General features: G+C 60.9%; 6 protein-coding genes across 6 annotated transcripts; 1 reads left to right on the top strand and 5 right to left on the bottom strand.

Moving 5' to 3' along the window:
- Positions 1 to 2239: 2239 nt before the first annotated feature.
- On the bottom strand, positions 2240 to 4864 carry DCS_04984 (uncharacterized protein; the record flags this gene model as incomplete). The annotated part of the gene is made up of 1 exon (XM_040802290.1): positions 2240 to 4864. One exon carries the CDS (start codon positions 4862 to 4864, stop codon positions 2240 to 2242), a length of 2625 nt encoding a protein of 874 aa, XP_040657323.1.
- Positions 4865 to 6488: 1624 nt separating this feature from the next.
- DCS_04983 (uncharacterized protein) lies at positions 6489 to 9811 on the bottom strand (the record flags this gene model as incomplete). The annotated part of the gene is made up of 2 exons (XM_040802289.1): positions 6489 to 9423; positions 9531 to 9811. 2 exons carry the CDS (start codon positions 9809 to 9811, stop codon positions 6489 to 6491), a joined length of 3216 nt encoding a protein of 1071 aa, XP_040657322.1.
- Positions 9812 to 12700: 2889 nt separating this feature from the next.
- Positions 12701 to 13803, bottom strand: DCS_04982 (uncharacterized protein; the record flags this gene model as incomplete). Its single annotated transcript, XM_040802288.1, has 4 exons — positions 12701 to 13060; positions 13120 to 13475; positions 13575 to 13673; positions 13725 to 13803. The coding sequence occupies 4 exons, from the start codon at positions 13801 to 13803 to the stop codon at positions 12701 to 12703; spliced, it is 894 nt and encodes a 297-aa protein (XP_040657321.1).
- Positions 13804 to 14942: 1139 nt separating this feature from the next.
- Positions 14943 to 19212, bottom strand: DCS_04981 (uncharacterized protein; the record flags this gene model as incomplete). Its single annotated transcript, XM_040802287.1, has 4 exons — positions 14943 to 15538; positions 15689 to 16763; positions 16886 to 17608; positions 17821 to 19212. 4 exons carry the CDS (start codon positions 19210 to 19212, stop codon positions 14943 to 14945), a joined length of 3786 nt encoding a protein of 1261 aa, XP_040657320.1.
- A 3114-nt stretch (positions 19213 to 22326) lies between these two features.
- Positions 22327 to 23103, top strand: DCS_04980 (Kinase binding protein; the record flags this gene model as incomplete). The annotated part of the gene is made up of 3 exons (XM_040802286.1): positions 22327 to 22479; positions 22590 to 22712; positions 22786 to 23103. 3 exons carry the CDS (start codon positions 22327 to 22329, stop codon positions 23101 to 23103), a joined length of 594 nt encoding a protein of 197 aa, XP_040657319.1.
- A 366-nt stretch (positions 23104 to 23469) lies between these two features.
- On the bottom strand, positions 23470 to 25060 carry DCS_04979 (proline oxidase PrnD; the record flags this gene model as incomplete). The annotated part of the gene is made up of 2 exons (XM_040802285.1): positions 23470 to 24286; positions 24348 to 25060. 2 exons carry the CDS (start codon positions 25058 to 25060, stop codon positions 23470 to 23472), a joined length of 1530 nt encoding a protein of 509 aa, XP_040657318.1.
- Positions 25061 to 27951: the final 2891 nt, after the last annotated feature.

The following is a 27951-nucleotide window of genomic DNA, read 5'->3' as shown; positions in this document are numbered from 1 at the left end:
ACTTGCCAACACGAGCCTGACCCCTGAACTTGATACGAGTGAAGAGAGAGGAGACGAGAGCGGTCGCCTCTTTTTCTGCAGCCAAGCATGGCACTCGCGGGAGCTAGGAGTACGAGCGAGACTACCGGGCGTCGGCGTGGCGGGGTCGTCGATGAAACGCTGGCCAATGCTCGTGCTGCCTACGCCGAATGTCGTCTCGAATGCGGGAACACGCCACGGTGGACCGCGGCGTCGGCGCCAGGGGACCACCTTGCCCGCTTCGGAAATGGGCCCCCGCCGTCGGCTTCTTCATTGGCTCACCTGGGCGACTGGAAACAGCCCCTGAAAGCCACGTGCGGGCCGCATCGGCCCGCGGTTCAGGTTCAGGGCAGTGCTGGGTATTAAGTAATACTTGTACAGGTACTTGGTTGTGCGGCCCAAGTACGTACGTACACTACTATACTTAGTTGTACAGGTACTACTTATCGATGTCGGCAAACATGCACGAGTGCAGTAATACTTGCTGCAGGCGTAAGTACTGCGCTTATGCTTGGGTGCACTTACATGTGCATGTGGTTGTGCAAGTACAGTAGGTGCGAGCAGGTGCAAGCATTACTGTACGGAAATCGTACGGAGCACTCGTTGGTGTCGGGGTGCTAATACTATTATGATAAGTACAGTATGTACCACATACTTTTGCTTGTAAGTAGGTGACGTACTTTGGCGCACCAGGTATAAGACGGTTCATGCTGCTTGCAAGTAGATGTACGGAGTACTTATGCTCGTAAGTACATGTACTGAAAGTAAGTACAACTATGCGGTGCACGAGAACATCCAAGTAGGTGTATGGAGTACTGGAGGTAATATTACTTGTGCATGCAATGGCGGAGTGCGGCCCATGGCTGGTAACTTGCAAGCAAATACGGGGTACTGCAGGTGTGCTTACTGTACATGTACTGTGCTTAGTTGTGGAAGTACCAAGTACTTGAACTCCGTACACTTACTGTCAGTAGATTAAGTACGGGGGACAAGTACTGTAATTTCCAGTACTTACTTGGGTCTTACTTAAGTAAGTAGCTGTACTCCGTACTCCGTACACTTATGGTAATACTAACAACTGCTTGTAACCCTGCGTGGTGGGGATGTGGGGAGGGTTTCCGGAGCAGCAAGTACAACTACCTAAATTACGGTACAGTGCATGTACTTACATTTGTATGGAGTCATCGGTGTATTACTTCTCGACACAAATCGCATCGCACACTTGCCTCTCTACAAGTACACCTACACTTGCAACTACGTATATGGTAAGCATCATGATTAAAGGGCATGCCTCTACTTGAAAGTGCAGTATTGCTGCCGAGATACCTAGCAGGTAGCATAAGTGCATGTAGGTGTACTTGTACCGCTCGTACAGTACACAGTACATGTACATTGCGGACTCTGCTTGCAAGTACAAGTAAGCACGGTGTAGGTGTACCAGTAAGCAGGTACAGTACTTGGGTACGGAGAAATTACGAAGTACGGTGTACATAACAATACCACTAACGGATGCAAGTACTGTGCATCTTCTCTCAGATGTAAGTACAGTACAGAGGTCGGAGTATTAATACAACGTTTTTTAGTCCTTTGCTCATACTCCTTACTCAGGTCCTTCTAAATGTACAGTACGGAGTACAGTACGTACATGTACAAGCACGGAGTAATACTCCGTACAAGTACCCAGATTCTTCGCACTTACTTCGTACTTACAGTACACCTACAGTACTTGTACTTGGTCGTACGAGGAACTCGTATAGTACTTGGTTGGTACTCCGTACTTAATGCACTAATGCTTCCAGTTCAGTGCTTGTATGCACGTGCACTTTCTTGTACTTACTTAGAATACTGCAAGTGCGGCTTTGCGGTGTTAGGTGTACAAGTAGCGTGCGTACGTGTCAACTAGTTGTGTACTTATGAGCAAGTGGATGTACATGTACACCTACACCGGACAAGTGTACATGTACAAGTACTCACCATTCATGGAGACAAAAGTACTTACTTGTACAACTACTTGCAAATGTACCCGAGTGACTAACTAGGCAATACAACCCAACACATGTAAGTACAGTGCAACAACAATGTCCCTCAGATGCGGGCGGGTATCCTTCATGCTCGTGACGATCAACCAACAACCTGCGCCATGCCCGCATCCCTGCCCATCATATCACATTATATCACATCCCATCCCACAGCCACAACCGAGCCTACAGCACAGTAACACTTACAGGTAGTGCGCCAGGTCGATCCCCCCGCCCGCCTCGAGCAGGGGAAAGAGGTTCAAGGCGGAGCCGACGTCCCCCCCGTCGCCGTTTACGTGCCAGTAGTCCCCGTCGGGCGTCTGCATCAGGCTCTCCGTCGTCAGCCCCAGAAAGGTCGACCCCGCGAGGCTCGGTGACGCCGTTTCGGCGCCCTGCTGCGGTGGCGGCTGCGGTTGCAGGCCGAGGGACGACGACGCCGCCGCCGCCGCCGCCGCCGCCTCGAAGACGCTCCCGGTCGCGAAGCCTCCCTTCTCCTGCGGCGGCACCGTCGACGAGGGGGACAGCACCGGCGGCGGCTGATGACCGCCGAAGCCCGGCCCCGACAGGGACGGTGGCATGAGGCCGAAGAGCTGGCTCGAGCTTTCCGTCCGCCGCAGCCGCTCCTGGAGCTCGCGCCGGTCGAGGTGCTCGAGCGCCGTCGTCAGCAGCGACTGCGCGATGAGCGAGTACTGCGCCGCGTGCCCGTCGGTCTTGGCGAAGTGGTCGAGCGCCCGGATCGACATGCGCGAGTGCTTCTCCAGCGTGCGGCCGAAGCCGCCGAGGAGGCCGACGCCGAGGACGAGGGACGAGGCGAAGAGCCAGGAGCTGGACCGTGCCGTTGCCGTCAGCGAACCGACCGAGCGACGGGACGCGAGCGGGAAAGGGGAAGGGGAAGGGAAGGGAAGGGAAGGGAAGGGAAGGGAAGGAGGGGCGTCGGACGGCAAAGGAACGTACATGATCAGGGGCACCCTGCCGTTGAGCGTGCCTCGGTCTATCAGGTCGAGGATGGCGTCGACCATGAGGCTCGCGGCGTCGATGCAGGCGTCGGCGAGCTTCGACTTCCCCGACGTCGGCGGCGTCGGCTTGGCCATCGACGACGACGACGACGACGTCACGGCCGGCGCCACCGTCGCGGGGCCGTCCGAGAGCCGGCGGAAAAGCTCGTGCATGAGAAAGGGGCGAGAGACGAGCATGACGGAGTAGTAGTACGACGACAGCACCTGGCAGGCGCCGATGACCTGGGCGTCGCTCAGCCCCTCGGGCCGGGCGACGATCCCCTTGAGCTGCTGGAGCCAGCGCACGCTCCAGTCGCGCAGCTGGTGCGAGATGCCCTCGGTCAGCTGCAGGGACACCTTTCGGCGCGAGTAAATCTCGAGGACGATGGACTCGGTGATGAGCAGGATCTGGACCGACGCGTTCAGCAGGTCCATGACCTCGTTGCCGTCGGCGTCGAGGCTGCGGTACGGCACCGTGCAGTCGACGTCGGACGTCACCGGCGGCCGGCCCATCGACGTGCTGAGGTACAGGTCGACGACCCGGAGGCTCTTCCACAGCCGGTCGCGCTGGCGGCCGACCTCGGGCCCGAACCGGGCGTTGACCTCGGTCCGGTGCACGCCGACCGAGTAGGCGGCCCGGACGGAGATGCCGAAGAAGAGGAAGGCGCCGTTGATCTGGCAGGAGCAGAGCATGTAGATGGTGATGAGCGCGAACGCCTGCACCGTCTCGACGCCGAGGCTGCCGCAGAGGGAGGCGTAGGCGCCGTCGCGGCCGTGGTCGAAGTAGGCCCGCGACGTCTCCTCGTCGGTGGAGAGGAAGCCGATGGCGAGGACGAGGTAGTTGACGGCCGAGACGACGTCGTCGGCCCGGTGCTGATGGTGGTTGGCCGTCGGGAGATGGTGGGGCGAGTGGTCGTGGCCGTGGCCGTGGTCGTGGCCTTGGTTCTGGCCGTGCTGGTGGAGGTGGCCGCCGCCGTGATGGTGATGGTGGCCGCCGCCGTGGTTGCTGGCGTCGAGACTCGCCCAGAGGAGCAGCTCGTCGACGAGGCTCGCGTCACCGAAGAGGTCGACGAGGCTCGTCGTCGTGGAGAGGTAGGCCGCGACGGCGCCGGGGACGTCGACGGCCTGGACGCGGGGCGGCATGCCGTGGCGGAGGCTCGCGTCGCGGCTCGAGCAGCCCGCCGCCGCGTTCTCGAGAACCGAGTACCGGCTCGACTCGGGCGCGAAGGCGTTCTGGCCGACCCGGCTGGTGACGAGCTGGCGGACGGACTGGAAGAAGGAGAGGGGCGCGCAGTCGCCGATGAAGATGAGCTTGCCGTGGGCGTCGCGCAGCAGCCGGGCCTCGCGCGGAACGTCCGTGTCATCCTCGGCCGTCGACGGTTCCGCCGATCGTCGAGGGTCCGTCGTCGTCGCCGCCGCGAGCGTGCGCACCGGCGTCCCGGCCGCCGTCGAGGCGGGTGCGGGCGTCAGCTCGGACGAGGAGCCGTCGTCGCCGTCGTTGCGGAGGCCGTCGCGGGCCGTCGTCCGGCTCCCTAGCCCGTCCCGGCCGCCGACGACGTCATCTCTGCGGAACGAGGCCGAGGCCGCCGCCGAGGTCGCCGCCGAGACCGAGGCTGAGGCCGACGACGGTTGGGCCGACGGTCTGCGCGCCGGCCGCCGCTTCCGCTGCGGAGTGTAGTGGCAGGTATGCGGTCGCTGCCGTCCGGTGCAGTATCCACAGGGCAGGAGGCCGTCGCACTTGACCTTGCGTGCCTTGCAGCCGTCGCAGGCGTTGGCGATGCGACTTCGCAGGTACCCCGGGCTGCTGCTGTTCGTGCCGGCCGTCACGTTCATGTGTGCGTGAGCCTGCCTGGGCCTGGGCCGGTTTGCCTGTGCCTGCGCCGTGAGCCGGTGGCTTGGGCCTCGCTGCGGCTCGGATGCTTCCGTGAAGGATTGCGTGCACGCGCGCGCGCAGCCGCAGCAGGGTGTCGCTCGCTTGCTCGCTGGGCTCGGTGCCGTCGTTGGAGCAGGACGGAAGAGGAGGGAGGTCGTGACGAAAAAGCGGATGTGCAAGAAATGCGTCGGAAGCACTGTGTCCGCATCGGGAAAATGGTCGTCGCTGGCCCATTGACCCGCTACTGTGGCGGCGACGGAACTTCCGTCCTCCGTGCCTGACCCATTCTCCCGTACTGTGCCATCCTTTCCTGACTCGGTTCGCCTCGGAGACTATAGGGTAGGTCGGCCACCCACTTTGCGCGCATTTGTTGGCACCCAGTTTTGTACGTAATGTCACACATAATTCCACACATAATACTCCGTAGTAATACAGATACTGCAGATATGCTGTTCGTGCTATGTATACGGAGTACGGGTTACGGTTATGTAAATGGTCGTGCCGGCCCCGGATCATGGACCGCAGGATCATGGAAAATAGAATGACGCAATTCGCTCACGACCACCACCGTATGGCGCCATATCATCACCATTGCTGTATGTGTGAGAGTGGATAGAGCCAGACTTTGTACCATGCATGCATAAATATAGTACGCGGATGGACGGAGACTGGCATGTTCAGCGACGTCGGCCCGGGTCATGGGTGCGGATCAAACCAACCCCGGCGATGGAGCGTGGATGGGATGGACGGTTGGATACCGGCATGTTCAGCGACGAAACCTGCATCGGATAGCGGGATGGATGGATACTGACATGTTTAGCGACGACGCATGCGCAGGATAGACAGATGGGTCGATAGATGCTGGCATGTTCAGTGATGAAGCATGCGTGTGGCGGAGGGGTAGAGGGATATATGGATGATGAATGCTGAGGATATATGAATGATAGATACTGAGGTTATATAAATGATATGCTGAGGTTATATGAATGATAGATGCTGAGGTTATATGAGTGATAGATGCTGAGGCTATATGAATGATATATGCTGAGGATATATGGATGATAGATGCTGACGTGTTCAACGATGTCGGTCCGTGTTACATAGCGGATTAGACCGACACCAGCGATGAAGCACGTATGAGATGGAGGCATCGATGATTAGGTCGTACACCGTCAACGACGTTACTCCACGCGATGCGCGTACTGTAGGCTCCGTGATGATGCATGCCTCATGGGTGGCAAGCCGCCATCGGCACACGAGAGAGTGAGAACACGGCTAGCAAAAGTCGACAAGGAGACCGTATCTTGGTACAAGTACAATAACACTTCAACATATGCAAACAGCCAAAAACAAGAGAAAAACGCCCGTCTCGAAACGCCGCAGCCCTTCCGTGGTAGCCTGGGATGATTTCGCAAAGCAATGCAGCAGACAGTTGCCCTCGCCCCTCGAACGGAGCCGTCGTCGCGCCCCACCCCCCCTCGTAAATGCTGTACAGCGCACTCGTAGTCGTGGTAGTAGACACAATGAACGCAATGGAAGACAGCTCCTTCCACGCGACAACAACAACAGCAACAGCCTCGGAGCTCACCTCCAAGTCCCCTTGCTCCCCTGCCGTCGGTGTCCCGAGAGCGAGGCGACGCTGTAGGTCACGCGCCGCGACTCGCTCGGGCTGCCGCCGCCGTCCGTCGGACGCTCCATCCTGACGCTGCCGCCGACGTTCATCCGCCGCGCTTGGCCCGCCGTGAAGCTCCGATCCGTCCGGAACTCCGTCGGCGAACACGTCAGCGGCGGGCTCTTCCTGCGCTCCAGGCTGCCGCGCCGGTGCCGCGAGACGCCGTTGGCGTTGCTCGCGAGCGAGGCCGGCATGCTGGGCCGCGACGGTCGATCGCCGACCGGTCCGAAGGAGGAGACGCGCTTCGCATTGGCCGACACCGTCCCAGTGAGGATGCTCGCCCGACGGGCCTTGTCCTTCTTCACCGACTGCATCGCCGTCCGCAGCTTGCGGAGGTCGATGACGCCGCACTCGGAATCGGATCCCGTCTCCGTCGTCGCCTGCAAAGGCGTGTTCTCGTCCGCCGTCGGAAGCGTCACCCGCGGGCTCGGTCGGCTCCGCGGCAGGCCCCCGCGCGACGGCGGCGACGCGTTGCTGGCCTTGCCGGCGTCCAGCGTCCGCAGCGGCGACGCCGACGTCTCCGTCTCGTCCTCGGTGCCGCTCGGTGACAGGTTCAGGCTGAGCGTCGGCGGCGTCGGCAACGGTGATCCGCCCTGCTGGCTCGCTGACCTCGTGCCCTTGGACAGGAATCCCGTCTGGAACCTGCTCGGCTTCGGGTGCCCGACGACGCTCGCCGCCTCGCGCACCTCGACCGGCGGGCTCGCCTCGCCCTTTGCCGCCGTGGCGTCGTCGGCGTTCGGGGGCGCGGCTTCAGCGGCCGATTCCACCGTCCGCCCGGGCGACGGCGGCTCCTTGGCCGGCGACGAGCCCTCAAATTTCTGCGGCGTCCTGGCAAAGTCGGCGAGCGTGCCGTCCTCGGATTCGTCGTCTCGCCAGCGCACGCCGCGTCCCTTTGACTTCCTCGTCGGCGAGAAGCACACCCCCTTCTTGGCGGGCCCGAGAACCTTACGTCTCCTGGGCGACGACCTCGCGGGGCTCGCGAGCGCTTGCTCTTCGTCGACCAACGTCCCGATCAGAGGCTGCGAGTTCGATCGGACGTGCGACGACGAAGGCGCCGACTTCTTGCGCTTGGGCGTCCCCTTGCGCGTCGGGGGGAACATGTCGACGACGGCCGACGAGCCGTCGGGCTTGACCATCTGCGTCGCCGCCTGGTAGCCCGTCTGGAGCAGTGAGTGGATGATGCCCTTGGCGCGGGCGACGGCGCTGGCCTCGTCCATGGAGAGCGTGTCGGCGAGCGTCGAGAGCATGTCGAGCTGTGCCGTCAGCAGCAGCTGCATCGTCGACGCCTCGCCCGCCTTCTCCTGCTCGAGCACGTCCCGGTAGGCCTCGCGGTTGAAGTTGGCCTTGAGGAGCTCGGCCTCTCGGTCGAGCGTCGCCGTCTCGGCCGCGTCGGCGCCGTCGGCGGCCTCGAGCTGCTTCAGGCTGTGCGTGAGGGCCGTGTCGACGGCGCGCTCCCAGGTGGGCGCCTCGAGCCGCTGGTGCATGTGTTGCCTGCTGTTCTCGAGCTCGACGAGGATCCCCTGGGCCGTCTTGCGGATGGCCGTCAGCGTCGGGGGCATGGCCGCCGCCGCGTCGTCGCCCCGCCGGTCGCAGACGGCCTCGAAGGCGGCGATCCAGGCCGAGAGCAGGCCGATGCGTCGCTCGATGGCCCGGAGCTTCTTCATGCTCGCGATGCGCTCCCGTCGATCGGCCGCGGCGTTATCGTACGCCGTTCGCAGCCGCTGGATGCCCTCGCGGACTACGGCCTCGCGCCTGTCGCACTGCTTGCGGAACTTGGCAAAGTGCACCTTCTCGGCATCCTTTTGCTGCGCCTTGAGCTCGTTGATGAGCGCCATCTGCTCGTCGATCTTGACGAGAAAGTCCTTGACGTGGCGGTTGACGTTGAAGACGTTGCGCGTCACCTTGGTCTGGATGTTCTTGGCCCGGTTCGCGTACCGCAGCGTGTTCTGCGTCTCGTCAAAGTGGGCGCTCGAGGGCGAGACGCAGACGATCATGACGGTCTTGCAGTTGCCGCCGAGCGAGAACTTGAGCAGGCGCGTGAGCTTGCTGTTGCGGTAGGGCACGTGCGTCTTGAGCCGTCGGTCGCAGAGGGCGTTGATGCAGCTGCCGAGGGCGAGCAGGGACTTGTTGATGTTGGCTCCCTCGGTGAGCCGCTCGCCGCGGTTCTTCGTCACCGAGGCTCGCTCGGAACCGGCGAGGTCGATGATGCTGAGCGTCGCCATCGTGTGCGGCTCGCTGACGTCGGCGTTGCGGTCCTTCTGCGCGATGTTGACCTGGAGGACGGCGTGGGAGCGCGACGAGGTGGCGTTGGCCTCGGTCGGCGACACGGTCCGGTACTCGTTTCCCTGGACGATCATGTCCATGACCTCCTGCACGTCCCTCGGGTGGTGGCTCGACAGGCCCGACACCGTCACCGCATGGTTACTGTCCTCGCGCAGCATGAGGCCCGACTTGCTGCCGCCGGGCACGAGCAGGTCCCGGATCGTCTCGTTGTAAATCTCGAGGTAGCTCAGGCTGAGCTCCGTCGTCTTCTCCTGGCTTCGGTCGTCAATCTTCTCGAACAGCTCCTGCATGGTCAGGAAGATGATGCCGGGGTGGTCGGCCGTGCCCGTGATGGTGTGCGTCTTGCCGCAGCCGGTGGCGCCGTAGGCGAAGACGGTGGCGTTGTAGCCGTCGAGGACGCTGTCGAGAAGGCTCTTGGTCGTGCCTTCGTAGACGTCCGTCTGGGTTGTGTTGTCGTCGAAGACGCGGTCAAAGGCGAAGACCTGGTCCTTGACCTTTCTCGACGTCGGGATCACGGATCGGGAGAATCGCTGGACGGGATTGTCCTCGGGCGGGTCGAAGACGCTGCGTGAGCGAGGCGAAGTCAGCGAGGGGGGAAAGGCGGTGAGGCGGGAAGGAAATGAACGCGCCGCAAAAGGCATGATACGGGAGCGGGGGCGGCGGCCACGTACAGGCAGCGGTCGTCGACGACCTTGATGACGCTCCGGAGGCCGCGCTGGTGAAGCTTTGGCGTCGGCAGGCCGGCGAGGGAGCCATCTCCGAGGAAGATGGTGCTATCGTCAGTCTTTTGGCTGCGCAACGTCAGCATCGTCCGTCCTCCCGCCCTTGGCAGGTTTCCTGTTCCATCGACGACGGCAGGGTGGTGCGGTGGGGACGTACAGCTGTGCGGCTTCTCGAATCGTAAATGGCCGTACTCGGACTGCGACATGATGAGCATCAGATCCAAGACCATCTCGCAGAGGGAGCTCGCATACCGGCCACAGTGATGGACGACTGTCCCGTCGTCGCCATGGTGCGTAGATCCCACTTCCTCCCTTGTCAATCTCCAGTGCTCGCCGTCCACGTCCGCTGCCGTCTGCCGATTCCAGGCCCGTCTGCGGATGATGGAAGGGGTACGGTCAGTGGTCGACGGTGGTTGATGGATGGTGGATGGTGGATGGTGTGTGTCGAGATTTTCCCGCCGTCGAACCTCGAAACGGCCTGGGGTTGCGGGTACGAGGTAAACAAGTTTCGGGTCGAGGCAGACAGACGGAGTCACAAAACAGGCAAAGGAAGGAGAAGAATCAAGAAATGCAAGGCAGCCCAAATTTCTAATCGAGGAAACAATGCTCGGACGAAGTCAAGGGTCCGCGTTGGAAAGCAAAGAAATGCGTGTGTCGTGTCGTGTTTGCCCTGTCTGTGGTGACGTGCATCAGATTTGTTGACCTGTGGGATGGGGAAGAGGCTGTCGGCAGTGGTTGCTGTGGCGACTGAGCTGTCAAGCTGTGGGCGACTGCGCAGTGCCTGTTTGTTTGTCCGAAGCTGTTAGCAGGGGACATTGGGCCAGGGTCGGTACCCACCTGTCCCTGTCCCACCCTGCCCTGCATAAGGTGCTCACTCGTACTGTATGAGCTGACAATGGACAATTAGACATTGGACATGGGGGTTTCTCATCACGTGATCAGGCTATGCTCGCGTCATAGGCCGCCATTAATCACAGTACTTACTGGACTTGTACAAGTAAGTAGGTACTACCTAGTAAATACTTACTCGTACAACATGCTGTAACTACTACATGTAAGTAGTACGGAGAACAGCAAGTACAGTCTACTGTACAGGAACTTTGGTGCACTTGCAGTTGTATGCGGAAGAAGGTACTTGCTCGTACCCGTGCTGGTACAAGTATTCCTGAGTACAGTACTCCGTACGGAGTAAGCGTTGAAGCACTCCGTACTGTATGATATGAGTACTCCGCACTACTGGTAGCAGTAAGTAATCTTTGTACAGTACTCCAAGTACTACGGTACTGTACTGCACATTGTGTGTCCCAGTACTCCGTAATTTACATGTATTTAGTATTTCAACCTGGAGTACTCCGTACATGTAATCCTTGTGCGTACGGAGTACATGCAATTACATATACTGTACGGAGTACAAGTGTACTGTAATTACTTCTATTTAATACACTCTTTTACGGCTCCGCCCCTTGTACATGCATGTATGGAGTACATGGACAAATACTTAATGTACATGTACAGTAACACATCAGTGTCCTTTTCTATCCCACGACCTCACAAGCACACATACACCAGTAGATATGTGCATCCATACTTGCCAATATGAGTTTTGCGCTATCCATTTAATACATTTCTCATTCACCTTGTGCCATGCTGTCCAAGATCCCTTTGCTCCATAAGGTTTTATTCAAACGATGCTCGTTGTGCCGATGATGTGTCCATCCATCCACAACTGGCCAGATGACCGGCCATGGGAGACGGACCTGCATCCATACGTCTTTGCCACAGTCGATATCAAGTTGCCCGCTGTGCTCTTTGGTCGAGCATATACATGTGCAGTTGAGTTTCGAGCTGGTAGGACCAAGCGCTGATTTGACGACAAGCATGAAGCAGCATTCGCATATCCAACATGACGATGGCCGTCCATCCATGCACGTACGCACGGAATCGGCATCGTGCCATGTCGTCTCGGTCTCCTCGTTGCCTGCGGGATGCGCCATTGAAATCTGACGGCGGAACTGGCCGGAGCCAAGTGACTCGTATCTTCGCATCCGCCTAGGGCTGCATGGAATCCGATGCGATGGGTTGATGTTGTTGATGACACGCAAGCCCACGGCCATTCGGTTCTGCCAGCCGGTGGGAAAGGGTGAGCATGGAAAAAAGGCGGAAATTTCCCTCAAACAAAGTCATGTTCTGTTGACGAGTTGACTGAAACTTCCCAGGCAGAAGCATGCGCAGCTTGGAATGGTCACATGCCGACAACTCTGCACCACTTGCATCCGCTGGCCGTGGACGGCTGAACGGGACAACGAACAACCTTCGGGGCATCTGCAGGACCCGGCAGGAAAGTTTCGTGTCTGTCGTAGGACGGCCCAAAAAAAGACTCCGTAGGGAAAAAGAAAGTCTCCCCAAACGCAGGCTGGGGCCAAGAAGCTTAATGTTTCGCATGGAACTATCCGCCAGGATAAGCTGGGCCGCCGCCCCTCTGCTGCTGCCGTTACGGAGTCGCCCCCGGAAAGCATCCTAACCTACTGCCAGTCCGCCCTGCCGTTGCCGATCGATGGGGCACGAAAACCCATCCGTGATGAGCTCGCCGTCGCTCACTCGTTTTTCCTCGAGGAACGACATTCAGGCCTTGTGCGCCAGGGTTTTGGTTTGGAGGTGATTGGAATCGCAAGACGAGCTTAGACAACGGCGAAACCCGCGTCCTCGGACAGATTTGACATTGAACGGCTGGCTGTCACGCAGCTCGGCCAGTGACAGGACGCAAAAACTCGCATTTTTACAACCCGTGGCGTGGAGGGATCACCACAACGACGCATGGTGTCTAGGTAGCGGCCACCCACCTGCTGCCTTGATGTCGTTGATCCTCTTACTCTATTGATACAATACACGCAAGATGCGCAACCGCAGTGTCCCCGACGCCCCAAGGCCAGCCCTGTGCAAAGACGAAAAATAAAATCGCCGCGGGACGAGTGACAGCCGTGCGCCCGTCGCCTTGTGCGTTCGTCGGCTGCCGGGATGGCCTACTTTGTCATCTCCAGCGACATGCACCGCGACGCATCCACAGATGAAGCTCCTTTGTCGGAAGCAGTCGCGCGCGCGCATGAAGCGGCGCCGGCCAATCAAGCCGCGGCGCCCAAGGCGTAGCGCGGCATCATGGCCATCTTCTCCTCGGGACTGACGTCCGCGGCGTCGTAGTAGAGCCGCGCCTTCTTCTCCTTCTTGGCTTTCTTGCCATCGTCGGCCGTTCCCTCTTCCGTCTGGGCGGCCGGCTTGACGCCCGCCTCGGCCATGCGAATCATCTTGTCAATGTCGTCGGCCGGCGCGGCATGCCATGGCCCACCCTCCGGTCGTTGCGGCAGTCCCGGCGGAGGTCCCAGGCTCCCCACGGGAGGCCCAGGTATTGTGCTGGTCGTTACGTATCCGTGTGGAGCCTCGTACGCTTGCTGCCGTGCGTGCTGCGCATTCTGTGCCTGCTCGTTCTGCTCCCGCTCGTCAGCACATGGCACGCGAAGCTCGAGCCACCAAGTCACCAACGTACCTCAGGTCCAGGGACGGCTCCTTCGACAACTCCGCTCGCCATCGCCTCCCTCTCCGCCTTTCTCTTGACGCGCCACTCCCTGAATCTCGCGAGCAACTCGGCCTCGGTCTCGTACTGGATCTTCTTGCGCGGCACTTGACTGCTTTGACCCGGCAACGGATTGCCCGTCGCGATCCGCCTCGTCTCCTGGGCCTGGTAGAAGTTTTGAATGATGCGGTTGCGGTGCTGCTCAAGGATGTCGGCGGGGATGCCCTCCATGCCGAAAATCTCCACATCGAGCGACTGACGGTTGGGGAGCGAATTCTCGACTTGCTGGAGCGTCTCCTTGTGCACCTGGTTCAGATGCACCGACAGACCTGGGTGCGCGCGCAGGAGACTGTCAGCTTCGACAACGACCCAACAGGTCAAGCAGGCCAAGCAGCCGCCAGTTTGAAGGGGGGGAGGCGAATGCCTACCTCCGGCCGTGTTCAGCCGTCTGTGGCATCGGTCGCATTTGAAATGCTTCGCTTTCTGGTGGGAGATGAGCAGTTTGAGGTCCTCAAAGTCTCGCTCGCCTAGGAGCCAAAGCATTGCGTCAGTACATGAGATCTCAAACGCCAGGGGACATGGATTCGCACAGTAGTAGCACCACGGACGGGCGAGCACCTCCTCAACGTCGGGGTGTCCACGCTTCTTCTTTCCCATGATGGCTCGCGAAAGATGGGCAAGGGCGGGGGGTAGAGGGAGGCCTAATGGGAGAGTTGCGGCTCGAAGCGACCTGTCTACCTCCCGGAGGATGGTTTGGGGCTCGAAAGGGTGGTGCTTGATGGTTCTATGGAGCGGGAGATGCACAGTTGAACAAAAGCCATTCGATGCGATATTGCCAAATGCCTGCTGCGGACATGAGTACAGTAGCTCGTTTTGTTCTGTCAGCTTTTGCTTAGGTAATCAGTCAGTCGATGTAGTGGTTAAGATACTGTCATGGACAACCTACCCTACAGTATCACGGGATTGCCTCACTTACTGATACGTGCATGGCGGACCTTTTGCGCACAAGAAGTACCAATAAAAAAATATAAATGCAATTCATAGCTTCCTACAGAGTAGACACAAGTAGTGATTCGGTAAGTAGGTATTCGGTAATTGGTGGAACGCGTCACATTCAGATGATGCATGGTCAACGGGAAAGGACATGCGCCGCCGACATGTCTGGGCTTTTGTTATCATGGTCTGCGGTATTGTATCTATTGTAATACCTTTCCATCTTCCCTCAGTGCGTTTCAACAACAACGACCACGGTATTTTGACACGGATTTAGAACGCCTCCGAATTTCTGACTGCCGCCAAATTCCCGACGGGACCACGTACATCTTCTGTTGATACGATAGACTGTACTGTACACCCAAGAGGCACAACTGTCCGTCTACTTTTGCTCATGTCCTTGACTCCCCTGTTCTGGCCCGTGTTGTTGAAGGCTGCGGCGCCCAAAAACGACGATTCTGACATCGAACAACGCATCCCTCCCTCGTCTCCTGCCAACTCAAAACCAGAGAAGAAAACCAACGCCGTGTTGTTGCCGCAGGCATCGTTGACGATGCATGAGGCAGTATGTGTATTTGCATGCTCCCTCCCTCTCGATTCGGATGAATGAAGAAGAAGAAGAATGAAGAAAAAAAAGTAAATGCAGGGTAGCATATACACGTACCGCCTGGAATGTACAGCCGACCGGCCATGCACAACCAGTCGGAAATGGTCAGCCGGGTATGTCTGCCCGGCCTAGTATGTGCAGCCAAGTATGTTCATGGAGAAATCTCCCTCTGCGACGCCGCTCTCCCCTTGCCCCGTCATGGGTTCGCCATGTCAAAGGCAATCGACGGCCACTGACCGCCCGAGGCCATCATGCCGAGATCCTCGGCCGTCGATGCCATCGAGCCATCCGCCAGCACGGACGAGCTCATCGACCTGCCGTTGCTGCCGAGGGTGAGGAGCGCGCCGGCGCCGAAGCGCTCCTGGCTGTCGGCGATGGCGGCCGTCCAGTCGTGCCAGGGATTCCCGCGGCCGACCTGCCACAGGGCATCGTCGGCCGGCACGGGCACGGGCACCTGCTGCGCCGTCCGCGGAGCGAAGGCGGCGGCGAGAGGGTCCGCCGCGTTTCCGGGAACGATGGCGGCCGAGGCCGAGGCGGCGGCGGCGTCGTAGAACAGCGCGGCGGGCGTGGGCTGGTACGGAGGCGCGGCCGGGTCGTACCCCAGCGTGGGGTATGCCGCCGTCTCGGGTTGGCTCGGCGCCGGCGCCGGCACCGACGACGCGTTCTCCTTCTTCACGGGCGCCGGCTCGGGCGGCGACGACGAGGGGATGCTCTGCGACATGTCGTGCTCGATCCAGCCAATGGTCTGATCGATAATCTGCCCCATCTGGTTGCTCATGTTCGGTCCGCAGCCTGCGTCGCGGCACCAACGTTAGCAGCTTGGCACCAAACGCGGGTACGATTGTGTGTGACGAGGGACAAACGGGAGAGGAAAGGAAAGGAAAGGGGGGGGGGAAAGGAGGAGAAGGAAAAGGAGGGAAGAAAGGAGGCAAGCAGACGCACCCAGCAGCGAGCTCGTCTCGCCGACGATTACCATCCAGCTCTGCATCTCCTCCCGCAGCACCTGCACCTCCTTGGCCGTCGTCTCGAAGCGCCTCTCCCAGTGGGCGACGAGCATGGAGAAGATGCAGACGCCGTAGACGGACATCTGGTACCAGGTGGTGTCGAGCGAGCGGGCGCGGTAGAGATAGGTGGAGCAGTGGAGGAACTCGCGGCCGGCCTCCTCGCAGATGCGCGTGTTCTCGGCCATCATGGCCTTGTCCGTCGTCATGGCCACGGAGGGATGGCGGAGGCAGAGGCGCAGCTCGAGGCCAAAGGTCTTGGCGTAGATGGCCGGGATGGGCGCGTTCTCGTAGCCGCCGTAGTGGCTGATGCGCAGGCTGTCCGGCAGGGCCTCGTTCCACTGCTCGAGCTGCTTCTCGAGGGCGGCGACGACGTTGATGTAGTTTTGGGCGTCGCGGCGGACGCAGTAGACGTTGGCGTACATCTCCATGAAGAGGGGCACGATCTTGAAGCCGGCGATGCCGACGAGGTACTGGCACGTGCCCGTCCGCGAGGTGTCGACGCCCTGGTCGGAGAGGAGGTCGTCGGCGATGGGCTCGGGGAAGTCGGTGTCAAAGTCCTGGACGTTGATGGGCAGCGGGCAGCCGCGGCGGCCCGAGATGGCGACGGCGACGGTGAGGATGGCCCACCAGGTGCGCTTGCGCAGCTCGTGCTGGAGGTCGGTGCCCTCGCCCGGCTTCCTCGTCGTCCGGTGGAGCTTGAGCTCGATGGCGCGGTGCATGGCCATGCTCGTGACGATGGAGCCGCAGCCGGGCTTGGGGAAGGAGCGGGTGTGGGAGGCGATGAGGGCGAGCGCCTGGACGGCTTCGAGGTCGGGGGAGAGGAGGAGGTCGTACAGCTTGCTGAGGGCGAAGTGGTAGTGCTTGTTGGACCGGTCGTTGCACTCCTTGCGCTGCTCGGCCGAGGTGACGTTGCGAACGCCGTGGTGGAAGAGCATGGTGGCCATGACCATGTGGACGATGACGGCCTCGGGCACGGTCGGTTCGAAGTCGGGCTCGTCGTACATTCTCGTCAGCTGGAGGGAGTCGGGTTAGCGCGCACGAGCGGTGGCGGGACGAGCGAGGCGGACGGGTGGATGGACGGGTGGATGGACGGGTGGATGGACGGATGGATGGACGGATGGATGGATCGACGTACGAGCTGCATGAAGGAGGGCTTGTGGAGGATGGGGACAAAGGCGCCGATGGCGAGAAAGTAGTGCTCGGCGTTGGTAAAGGCGTCGCCGCGGAGGGGGAGCTGGGCCGTGGCCGGCGGCTGGACGTGCATGCAGGTCTGGAGGAAGGCTTGTACGGATTTGTTGTAGAGCAGCTGGGGCTCGTCGCTGTCCCAGGGCTCGTCCATGTCGGGCAGGTCGAAGGAGGTGGTATCGATGGTCGTGCCGAGGATGGAGAGCTTCGTGCCGTGGATGGAGCTCAGGGGGGCGTTGTCGGGGCCGACGCCGATGTGGGCGTTGGCCGGGCGAGACTGCCAGAGGTTTCGCGGCCGGTTGGCGGCGGGCGAGTCGGGGGCCGAGGGCTTCGTGTCGGCGCCGTCCTTGATCCAGAGGGAATCGACACGGGACCAGGTCCCCTTGGCGCCAGGATCGCGGACGGTGTTGCCGAGCTCGTCGACGGTGACGTCGGGCGCGTACTGGGCCCAGGCGGCGCCCTGCCAGGGCTTGACCTCGAGGCCGCGGCTGCGCAGGAGCTTTTCGAGGTCGGCGATGTGCGTCTGCATGCCCCTCTGCTCGCGCTCGAGCTCCTGCATGTAGCCCCTCCGCTCGGTGCGTCCGGTGATGCGGTCGGTGACGTTGCACTCGAGGCCGAGGCCGGTGCAGTGGGAGCAGCCCTCAGGGAGGCCGTCGCAGCGGATCTTGCGAACCTAGGAGACGGGCGGGCAGGCGTCAGCGGCGGCAGCGACGAGGAGGGGCAGGGAAGGGCAGGGAGAGGGAGATGAGGAGGAGGAGGAGGAGGAGGAGGAGGAGGAGGAGGAGGAGGAGGAGGAGGAGGAGGAGGAGGAGGAGGAGGAGGAGGAGGAGGAGGAGGAGGAGGAGGAGGAGGATGAGGAGGAGGAGGAAGGAGGATGAGGAGGACAACGACGACGACGACGACGACGACAATCAATTCGAGCGAGAAAGACGACGAGAGCGAGAGAGCGAGAGAGAGCGCGAGAAGCCGAGCGGGAAAGGGTACCTTGCAGCGGTCGCAGGCCTGCCCCGTGCGGGTGTGCGACTGCAGCCGGCTCTTGACGAGGGAGGAAAACTCGCCGGGGCCGCGATCGAGGCGTGGCAGTTTCATGCGACCGCCGCCATCGCCGTTGTTGTAGCCGTGGTCGAAGTGCTGGCCCGGGTTCTGGCCATCGTCGATGCCGCCGCCGTCGGCCGGCCGTTTGCCACATGGCCGGCCTGGCATCGCTGCCGAGGGCGCGATGGCGAGGGTCGCCTTGGTCGACGTCGAGGGCGTGGGCGGTGGCGAGTGGGCTCGTGACTGAGGTGCCGAGAAGGAGCAGCGGGAGGCGGTCGAGCGCCTGCTGAGGCCGAGGCCGGCGACGGGATTGCTGGTGCCGCTGGCGACGATGCCGGTGCCGCTGTTGGAGCCGTTGGCTATGGCGATGGCGATGCCTCCGCTCGGGAGGGTGCTCGTGCTCGTGCTCGTGATGGTACCGGCAATGGTGTTGGTGCTGGAATCGGCGTCGCCGTTGGCGGTGGCGGCGGTGGCATGGGCGCTGGCGTTGTTGGATTTGTCGGCGTCGCTGCCCCGGTCAATGGTTCGAGGAGTGGCGTTGGTGTTGACAGCAGCAGCGTACCCGTATTCGTAGCAAGCCTGCGGGGGGGGCCAATCGTTGGAGTGGGGCAGGGGTGCTTGCTGCTGGTGCTGCTGCGGCCGCCGTTGGCGCTGCTGCATGCGCTGGTGCTGGTGCTGCTGGTGCTGGTGTTGCTGGTGTTGCAGGTGCTGGTGCAGGTGCTGGGGCTGCTGGGGCTGCTGGGGCTGCTGGGGCTGCTGGGGCTGCTGGGGCTGCTGGTGCTGGTGCTGGTGCTGCTGGTGCTGCTGGTGCTGCTGGTGCTGCTGGTGCTGGTGCTGCTGGTGCTGCTGGTGCTGCTGGGGTTGGTGCTGCTGGTGCTGCTGGGGTGCCGCCGCCGCTGCAGCGCCCGCTGGCAGGATCGCCAGGGACAGTGGAGTGGTGGCCGTCGAGGCGCTGGCGCTGGCGCTCGCACTCGCGCTGGCACGGGCACTGGCGCTGGCACTGGCACTGGCACTGGCACTCGCGCTCGCGCTCGCGCTCGCACTGACGCTCGTGCCGGCGACGCTGCCACTCGTCCTCGCGCCGGCACCCTCCTTGGCCTCGTCGCGGTCCCGGCAAGGGCGAGCGCGCGGTCGAGAGCGCGGCCGACGCTGGGCCGCGGTTGGGCGAGAACGCTGCTGCTGCTCGCCACGACGGCTGGGCAGCAGGTCGCCGGCGGTGCGAAGCTGGGCCGTAGTGTCCATGTCAGCGACGTTGATTGAGCTGGCCGCGGCGGGGGAGTGGCGGCGGCTTCGGACGGCGCTGGCTCATCGAAGGAGCACCGACCTTCCCTTCTCCTGCTGTTCGTACCGTAGCCGTAACCGAAGCCGCAACGGTCATGGATACGGCCGCCATCGAAAATGGGATCGATCGGTGGGCATGCTCGGCCCAGGCGGCGAGCGACCGGCCGGTCGTCCTCGCCCCCGTCTTTCTTTATATATTATAGCCCGGCCCGGCACTTGACAAGGGCCAAGACGGAACGGCGGACGCGGAAGATGTCAATGTCACCTTGGCAGCGCTACTGACAGGTCCGTCGAAGTGTAAAATAAGAGTAGGTTTCGGTGCCTACTCACCTGCAGCGACGCACTTACTGTGCACAGGTACTCGTGCAACTACCGCGCATGCTGCCCGCCGGCGCTAGAGGTACGATGCGATTACCGTGCACGGTGTGCAGGGCTGCAAGTAATGGTGCGTCGTGCTGGTGCGAGTAGTTTGTGCACTTGCGCACCCACGGCGCACAGGTGAAACCTGCATACGACCTACTTACTGACTACCAGCGACGCACCCCGTACTGGCACCGTACTGGCACCGTACTGGCACCGTACTGGTATCGTACTGGTCGTGTCGGTATTGTTACATTCCTGTTGCATGCGCACCACATGCAAGCACTTGTACAAGGTACACACCTACAAGTGCAAATGTTCCTCAATAAGTAATAACACTCCTCTACTCTACCTGCAGTAGTGTACAGTAAGTACTTGCTGCACGCGGTACATGCACCACCTTGCATTCGTTCCTCCGTCTGCGTCGCCAGGTATCGTGCACCCATGCCGCCCACTCATGCCGCCCTCGTCGGGCACAGTACGCGCTCGCACTGCTGGCCGATGCCAGGCTTCCAGAAGCCCCCCCTCCCTCCCTCCCTTGCCATCGATTCGCCTCCCTCACAAGCCAGGCTCGACAGAGGGGAGCGAGCGCCACTGCATCATACACCTACCTGATCCTCCTCTGCGAGTCATCCGGACGCAGGGTCGGCGAGAGAGATAGGCTCGGCAATTACCTGCCATCGTATGCACTCATCCCTCCAGTACCTCCCGGGTGGGTGTTGACGAGCCGCGGTGTCATGGTTCGAGGGATGGCTCGAGGGCTCTTGGGAGAACGATTCGTGTCAATCCTTGGGATGGTCCAACACTAAATCCAAGCAAGTACGGAGTACTGTACTTGCACATCACCACCAATCAACATGTGCAAGTACTTAGGTACTTACTCTACGCTCCGCACGGAGTGAAAACACCGAAAGCAAGCCACCGTGCTAGCAGCAACCCCTCTAGTACGTGTTTCCGAATACATGGGTCCAAAGGTACGTACTTGCTTGCCATGCTACGTAATGGTAATGGTGCACGTATTACTTGATTAATACAAGTAGCGTCGCATGTGCATCGAGCAGGCACTCGTACGATGGCCGCTCGTCCCACACACCCAGCCCGACTGTGGCTGCCAGTGTGGCTGCCAGGGAGATGGAATCGCCGTCTGAAAAGAGGCCTAGGGAGGGCGGAGAGCAAAAGGTAAAAAAAAAAGGTTGAAAAAAGAAAATGGCGTGGCAGAGCGGATGCTGGCGGGCGAGGAGTCTTGCATGCGGTCGCAAATGGATGGACGGGCGATGGTCGTCGTCACCATCGGCAAATGCATGTGCCGGTGTGTCGGATGCCGCCCTGTTGACCGGTGACCGGATGAGGTGCACGGCCCGTGAGAAGATTCATGGCGATGCGACCAGAAGGCCGCCTGTTTGCAGAGTCATCCTCGGCCGGTTCAGGCCGATGCTTGTTGGCGCTGCGCGTGCACTGTACGGGAGGCTACGAGGGGACAGGACCTACATGTACAAGTACTGTACGGAGTACGGCGAGCGCACTTGAATATAAGTTAGTACTTAGTACTCTGTCTGTACTCCGTTGGCGTAGGTGCATTGGTGCCTGTGACGCAGTGAGCGTTGGTGCAGGTTCTGTACTGTAACTGTAGGTGCCAGTACTCCGTACAACAGCCAATTACTACCTACCTAAGTACTGCTTACTAATACACTACTATACTCAGGTACTCGCTGTACGGCGCATGTGCGAGGCCTCGCTTCGACTCCTCCCACCATCCCATCCTCCGACCGGCGGAGAGTGCCGCACGGAACGCGATCGTGATCTGTCCATTCGGGCCGCTGGAAACGCCGCCGCCGCCTCGACTAATTAACGCGCTCGCTGCCTCCTGCTCCGATCCGGACACGCAGAGGCGAGGCGAGGAGCTGGACGAGCACGCACCTGTGCGAGCACGGCACGCTTGACGACGGGCTCGCCGCTGGAAGGAGCCGGCCGGCCTTGGCATCACCATGCCTCACCCTGGAGGTAGAAAGAAGCCTTGGCAGAAGGCGTCAGGCCGGCCTGACCAGGCTGCGAAGCGGGGCTACCGCCATCGCTTGCTCCTACAGGTGCCGCTAAGTACAGCAATACCCCGTCAGTACTGTACACTAAGTGCACTGACAAGTACGGAGCACGTACGGAGTAAACAATAATCCGTACTAACCGCAAGAACCAACTAAGTACTTAAGTACAGTACATGTGCTTGCAAGTACAAATACGATCGCCTACAAGGCAAGTACTTGGAGGTACATGTGTACTTGCTCGTTGTACGGAGCAAGTACTCCGTACGGAGCACAGAGTACAGGTACGCAGTAACTAATTACTGTACCTAAGTACTCGTGAGTGAGAATTTGCGGAACACGGTACTTTTTTGTACTTCCGAACAACTCCAAGTACAGTACACCCAAGTAATACTTGTACAGAGTACGCCGAACCAAGTACTTGCAGGTCGGAGCACCAAGCGAGACGGAACCTGCACCCAATTCACCTTGGTGCCATCACGGCGGCGGAAGAACCCCTCTCGAGGCCTCGAGCTCGACGCCAACTCCTCTTTGAAGCAACAAAACTGGAGCCGTAGCCACGACCCGGCGATCCGGATTCCGACCTTTCTCGCCTCACCTCCCTCGTCACGCTCCTTTCGGCTCCTTTCGCCATTCCAATCGCCAGGGTCCGATTCGGTGGGCAGCAGCGGCGCTCACCATGTCCATGGAGAAAGTCTCCCTCGAGCACCTCCCGTCCGAGTACGCCATCCATCTAGCCCTCTTCCGGGAGGTCGAGAACGCCGCGTTCCTCCACCAGCAGCTGCTCGGGCGCAACCCGGCATTCGAGTACGCGTTTGTTGACGCCTCGGTGGTGCGTACACCTCGCGAGGCCAGCCCTGGCCATGGTCGGCTCCGGCGGTGCCTCGGACGTGCCTGACCGCTCCCCGCTCTGCCGATCCGGTGTTGACTCGACACGTCCAGGTCGTCTCCCGCCGTCAGCTCCTCTCCGTCGTCTTCAAGGCCACCCTGGCGGCCGTCAACGGCACACTGAAGACGCCCAACGTGCACTCGGAAATCGTCGTCTCCCTCAGCACCTCGAGCAACGTGCGTCCGGCCCGGCCGGCCCCCCTCGCCCGCGCCTCGCCCCTCCCGCTGACCGTGTGCTGCGGCGCTGCAGATTGCCGACGCCTACCGCAGGTTCGGCGTGTCACCGTCGACCAAGGACCTCCTCGTCGTCAAGGTCACCTTTCCGACCGAATCCGAGCCTCGGCCGGTGTCGAGCGACGGCATCTGGGAGCATCTGCGATCGAACGTGCAAGGACGAGCCGTCGACGCGAGCGACGAAAACATTGCCACGGCCACGGACCTCGCCAAGGTGCGCAAGTACTACAAGCTCAACGGCCTAGGTTGGCTGGATGCCATACAGGACGACGGGGAGAAGCGTGCCGAGATGGAGATGCTCATTCTCGGCGCCATGGCCCTGCGGGGGGTGTGACGGGGGGGCAAAACCAAGTCGGACGAAAAAAAAAAAAAGTCGATGAAGAAAAAAGGAAACCTATGACAAGGGAAGCGCGAAAAAATGGCCACGGGAGACTATGGTGTAAGTGTGTTTTTTTTTAATTCGACATGCCATGCCCGTCTCGTCCTCGGTCGCCTCTCGAATTAATCTAATGCAGCGCGTGGCCAAGGCCAGAATCACTATCAAGCCAAACGCAATGGCACGCTCGCTCGCTCGCTCGTTTGCCTCCCCCGCCGGTCCGCGTACAGGTCCTCGTTAATGCCGTCGACTCTCTCGCCCCTCGTCGGTCCACGTACAGGTCCTCGTCCTTCCCATCGACTCGACTCTCTCGCCCCTCGTCCTTCACGCCATGCGGATGGCGTTCTTGAAGCGTCGCACCACCTCGGCCCACATGGCGTCGCGACCGCTTCGGGTCCGCTGCACGGCGTCCTTGTTCTCCTGGGCCCGGCGCAGGAGGTACTTCATGCACTCGCCCGTCGTCCCCCAAACGAGGTACTTGTAGACGGGCAGCGTCGCCGCCGGCACGCCCTCGGCACGGGCCGACTGGCTCGCCTCGACGAGCTCGCAGCTGATCTCGTCGGCCATGCCCTGGAGCTGGGCAAAGGCGATCTCGGCCTTGGCGCCGCCGGCGTCGCAGATGGCGCGGGCCCGGCGCACCGACTCGGCGTTGTGGGTGGCGAGCACGAGGCTCGCGTGCGGGAAGTCGGCCTCGCCCTTGAGCGTCGCGTTCCACTGGCGCGTCAGCACGCTCGCGGCGCTGCCGTCGTAGCAGGCGTCGGTGTCGGCCTTTGTGTCGAAGAAGCAGCCGCGCGGGTCGGAGCCGAGGTAGGCGCCGCGGACGAGCTTGACGCCGAGGGTGAAGTCGCCGGCAGCGGCCTCGGCGAGGTGGCGCGAGAGCACGGCGGGCGTGCGCTTCTTGTAGGCCTGGTAGGTGCCGTAGATGGTGGCGCGGCCGGCCGTCGTGTTGTAGGCGCGGGCGTAGCGCATGGTCCAGTCGTCGATGCCGTCCTGCAGCGCGTCCTGCTCGGCGTCGAAGAGCAGGCGGACGCCCCGCCGGTGGGCGAGCTGGCAGATGGCGTCGATGGAGCTCGCGAGGTACGCCGTCGGCGGCAGGCCGCGGGACAGGCGGTGGAGGGCGAGGCGGCCGGCGCCGGTGAACCTGGAAGGCGGACGCCGCCGTCAGCTCACGGACGGGCGACGGGCGACGGGACAGGACTTACTTGAGCGCGACAAAGTCACCCTTCTCGGCGAGGCGGACGGTCTCGAGCGTGCCCTCGGCCCAGGGCACAATCTCGTTGTCGATGACGGACCGCGTCTCCTCGCCGGGCTTGGCGCCGTCGAGGCGGCCGGCCTGCTCGTCGGTGAGGACGACCTCCTTGGCGTAGCCGAGGATGACGCCGGTGAAGCCAATGTCCTTGAGGCGGCGGATGGTGTCGCCGACCTCGACGCCGTTCTCGCCGGCGCAGAACTGGGCGTAAAAGGACTTTTTGAGGAAGAAGCGCAGGAGCGGGTTGCGGTCCGGGTTGAGCAGCGGGCTCGTGCTGTGGGCGAGGGCGACCATGATGCGCAGCGAGGGCGGCAGCAGCACGGGCGACGACGAGACGACGGTGGTGGCGAGCGAGCGCAGGATCATGCTCAGCGGCAGGACCGACAGCGGCGCGCGCGAGGGCTCGAGGTTGGGCTGGACGGGCGGCAGCGCGCCGCCGGCGCCGGGGTACTCGGTGACGGTGGACGCCTTCTTGTCGGACGAGTGGATGGCGCGACGCTGCTGCTGCCGAGGCCGGCGGGGAGGCGCCGACGAGGGCGACGAGGCGGCGGTGACGATGCCGCGGTCACGGCGGAAGCCATGGCGGCCGTGGATCAGCGCGAGGCACGGCCGAGACGCGACCTGGAGGGCGGCGGGGGGGCCCCGGTGCACGAGGCCGAGGCTCATGGCCGTTTGTCTTGCCGCTCTGCTTCGCCGACCCGAGCTCCGCGGAGAACCGTGGGGGAAGCGGAAGGGCTCGGCGAATATCTGAAGGGGAGAGGAGGGTATGGCGGAATGGGAGGATACGGCAGAATGCTATGGCAGAATGCTATGGCAGAATGGGAGGGTATGGCAGAGTAGGAGGGTATGGCAGAGAATAGGAGCTTAGGGTATGGCAGACAATGGCCGTCGGTATTGCACCGCGCCCTCTCGGCTTCGCGATCGGTGGGTGGGTGGATGGCTAGCTTTGGCTAGCTGTGTGGGAGGTCAGAGGTGTGTGCGACAAGTATGCTAATCGCAAACGCAGCTGGGATGCGCCGTCGAGGCCTGCGGGATGACGTGATGCGTCGACGTTCCAATCGTCCCCACTGGCACGAAGCAAAAATAAGAACAATAAAGCTCCGTTATCCTTTCGGCTCGCTTTGGCTTCGTTCTCGTCGCTCGGAGTCGAGTGGGAGGTGAATGGCAAAGAGGAGAGAAGAGAGGAGAGAAGAGAGGAGGGGGGGAGAGGAGGGGGAGAGAGGGGAGGGAGGGGAGGAAGGAGGGAGGGGAGGCAGTTGACGATGTTATTAATGGGTCATCCATCTTATATCGAGCCCGGCGACCCAAACTCTGCCGAGACCGAGCTCCGACGCCGGGGCAGCGAGCTGGGGCGCGTGCGCGTGAGTGGGAAGAGTGAGACCGGGGGCTTGGCGGCCTGCCATCGCAGCATACTTACAGTACGGAGTACAGTAAGTATGTACGGAGTACTCCGTACAGTAGGTATGTATACTTACTGTACTCCGTACTGTGGCCATATCGCCCTTGCCGACCCCCCCAGCCTATCTCGGACTCGTGGGCGGGCGGGCTGCCATGCACCAGTTCCCCGGTAGCAGCTAGCAGCTAGCGCTCGTACCCCATGCAGCGCTACCGCGCTTGAATACGGCAAGCTCGCGGCGTAGGTACATGAGCCGTTCCGAACCTGTTAGCAGGTACTTGTCCGGACGGAGTATGCGGCCGAGTGAGCACGTGCATGGTATTATGCTCCAGAAGTCCGACGGAGCTTCGCTGCTCGTACAGAGGACGGAGGACGGAGGACAAGTAAGTACAGGTGTACCTACCGGGCATGTACCTGCACCGCACGCGTACGGCGAGTACATGCACCGAACGGCGAGTACATGCACCGACATGTATGTACTTGTCGCAGGCATCTCCTACCGTCCCTGGCAGTGCTCCGTACAAGCCCGCTGTACTTGCCAACTCGGTGCTAGCCGTACCTGTCCGTACCTACCTAGCACCATTTTGTACCTGCGGCATCGGCTTGTGTTCTAGTACTTACTTACGTACTCTGTATTCTGTACTCTGTACGGAGTACACCGGTAAAGTACGACGCACTGTACTTGAATGGCAGCATAGTAATACTAGCACATATTATATAGGTACCTAGTGCCTAGGTCATCCATGTACAGTACAAGTATGTGAGCATGTATGCAAGTCCAAGAACTGTACTCCGTAAGCACGGAGCATGATACAAGTAAGTACAGTACTTGTGCTCGGTTCTTCGATTGCACGTAGGTACTTGGACGAGCTTGTACTGTATTCGCATGCAGTGGTATTCTACTGTACGAGAAATAAAAAGACACATGGTCTAGCCCCGGTCCCCTATCGCCGTCCCCATCGCCGTCCCCATCGCCGTCCCCATCTCCGTCCCATCCCACCCTTCCCCACGCTCGCTCTGTTGCGGCTCAGAGAAGATGGATGGATGGATGGATGGATGGGTTGGTGCGAGATAGGTGGTGCTAGATGGGTGGTGCGAGATGGGGCAGGATGGGGGCCGGCGGATTTGACGAATCAGGCTCGTACGTAATGGAAGCACGTCGGCCAAACGCAGAGGGCCTCGACGACTGATGGCGAGCACCATGGGGAAGATGCTGCGCGGTGATGGCAATCACGGATGCCGACACCTCCCCCCCCCCCCGCAATCGCTGGGCTTGAAAGGTTTGGACAGTTTTCATGATGGGTAATCATCAGCAACATGCCGTGGGTAATCTCTACCGGTGCACTTGATGCATGCATATTGTCATGCAAGCAGAGGAGAATTCCTATCCATGGACGACGGTGGCGGTACTGCGGCGGCGAACGCTGCTACGTCTACGGAGCACTCCGTACCCCGTACTCCGTACACCTAGTTGTAAGTAGTATTACTTACTGCAAGTACTTCCTCGGACATGGAGTGAGTGCAAGTACTCCGTACCGTGTGTACTCACTGTACACTTGTGCTTGTACTGCAAGTACAGTCCTCTCGGCACGGAGTACTGTACACTTCCGTGCAGCTAGCTATGTAAGTACACCTACACCTCCAGCACCATGTGCCCATCATCTCTTCGCGGAAACATACTTACACGTCGCCCCCTGCGCCGCCTCCCAGGAAGACCCCGTGTTATCAAGACGACAATGGCGATGCAGGGGCCCCAATTTCGAGCAGCACGAACCCAAACGGGGTCGTCCGACCATCACGTGGACCCCCCTTCCACCCTCCCACCCCCTTGAGCGAGCTGGATTGCTGGCGAAATCCCGACTGTAGCCGCGCCAGGTTCCACGGCCTAGCTGGCCATTGGCCAATCAGCCAACACGCCTCCATCTGCTGGAATGGCTCCGATACGGCAAGGAGGGCGTCGATTGCCAGTCATTGCCAGGCATGCGAGTGTACTTGCTGTAGGTAAAAGTAAGTACATGCGCAACATACTTGTGTACTCCGTACTCCGCACACCTACTACAAGTACGTACTTGGTTTGTGTGCTTTCTGCACTCGTGAACTTATCTGCATCCATGTACTTGGTTGTAGGTGTACAGGCAAGTCCAGGTACGACCTACAGTAC

Source organism: Drechmeria coniospora, chromosome 02 (assembly GCF_001625195.1).
Source record: "Drechmeria coniospora strain ARSEF 6962 chromosome 02, whole genome shotgun sequence".
NCBI lineage: Eukaryota > Fungi > Ascomycota > Sordariomycetes > Hypocreales > Ophiocordycipitaceae > Drechmeria > Drechmeria coniospora.
The sequence above is the reverse complement of the archived record's forward strand: the minus strand, read 5'-3'. Positions and strand labels throughout refer to the sequence as shown.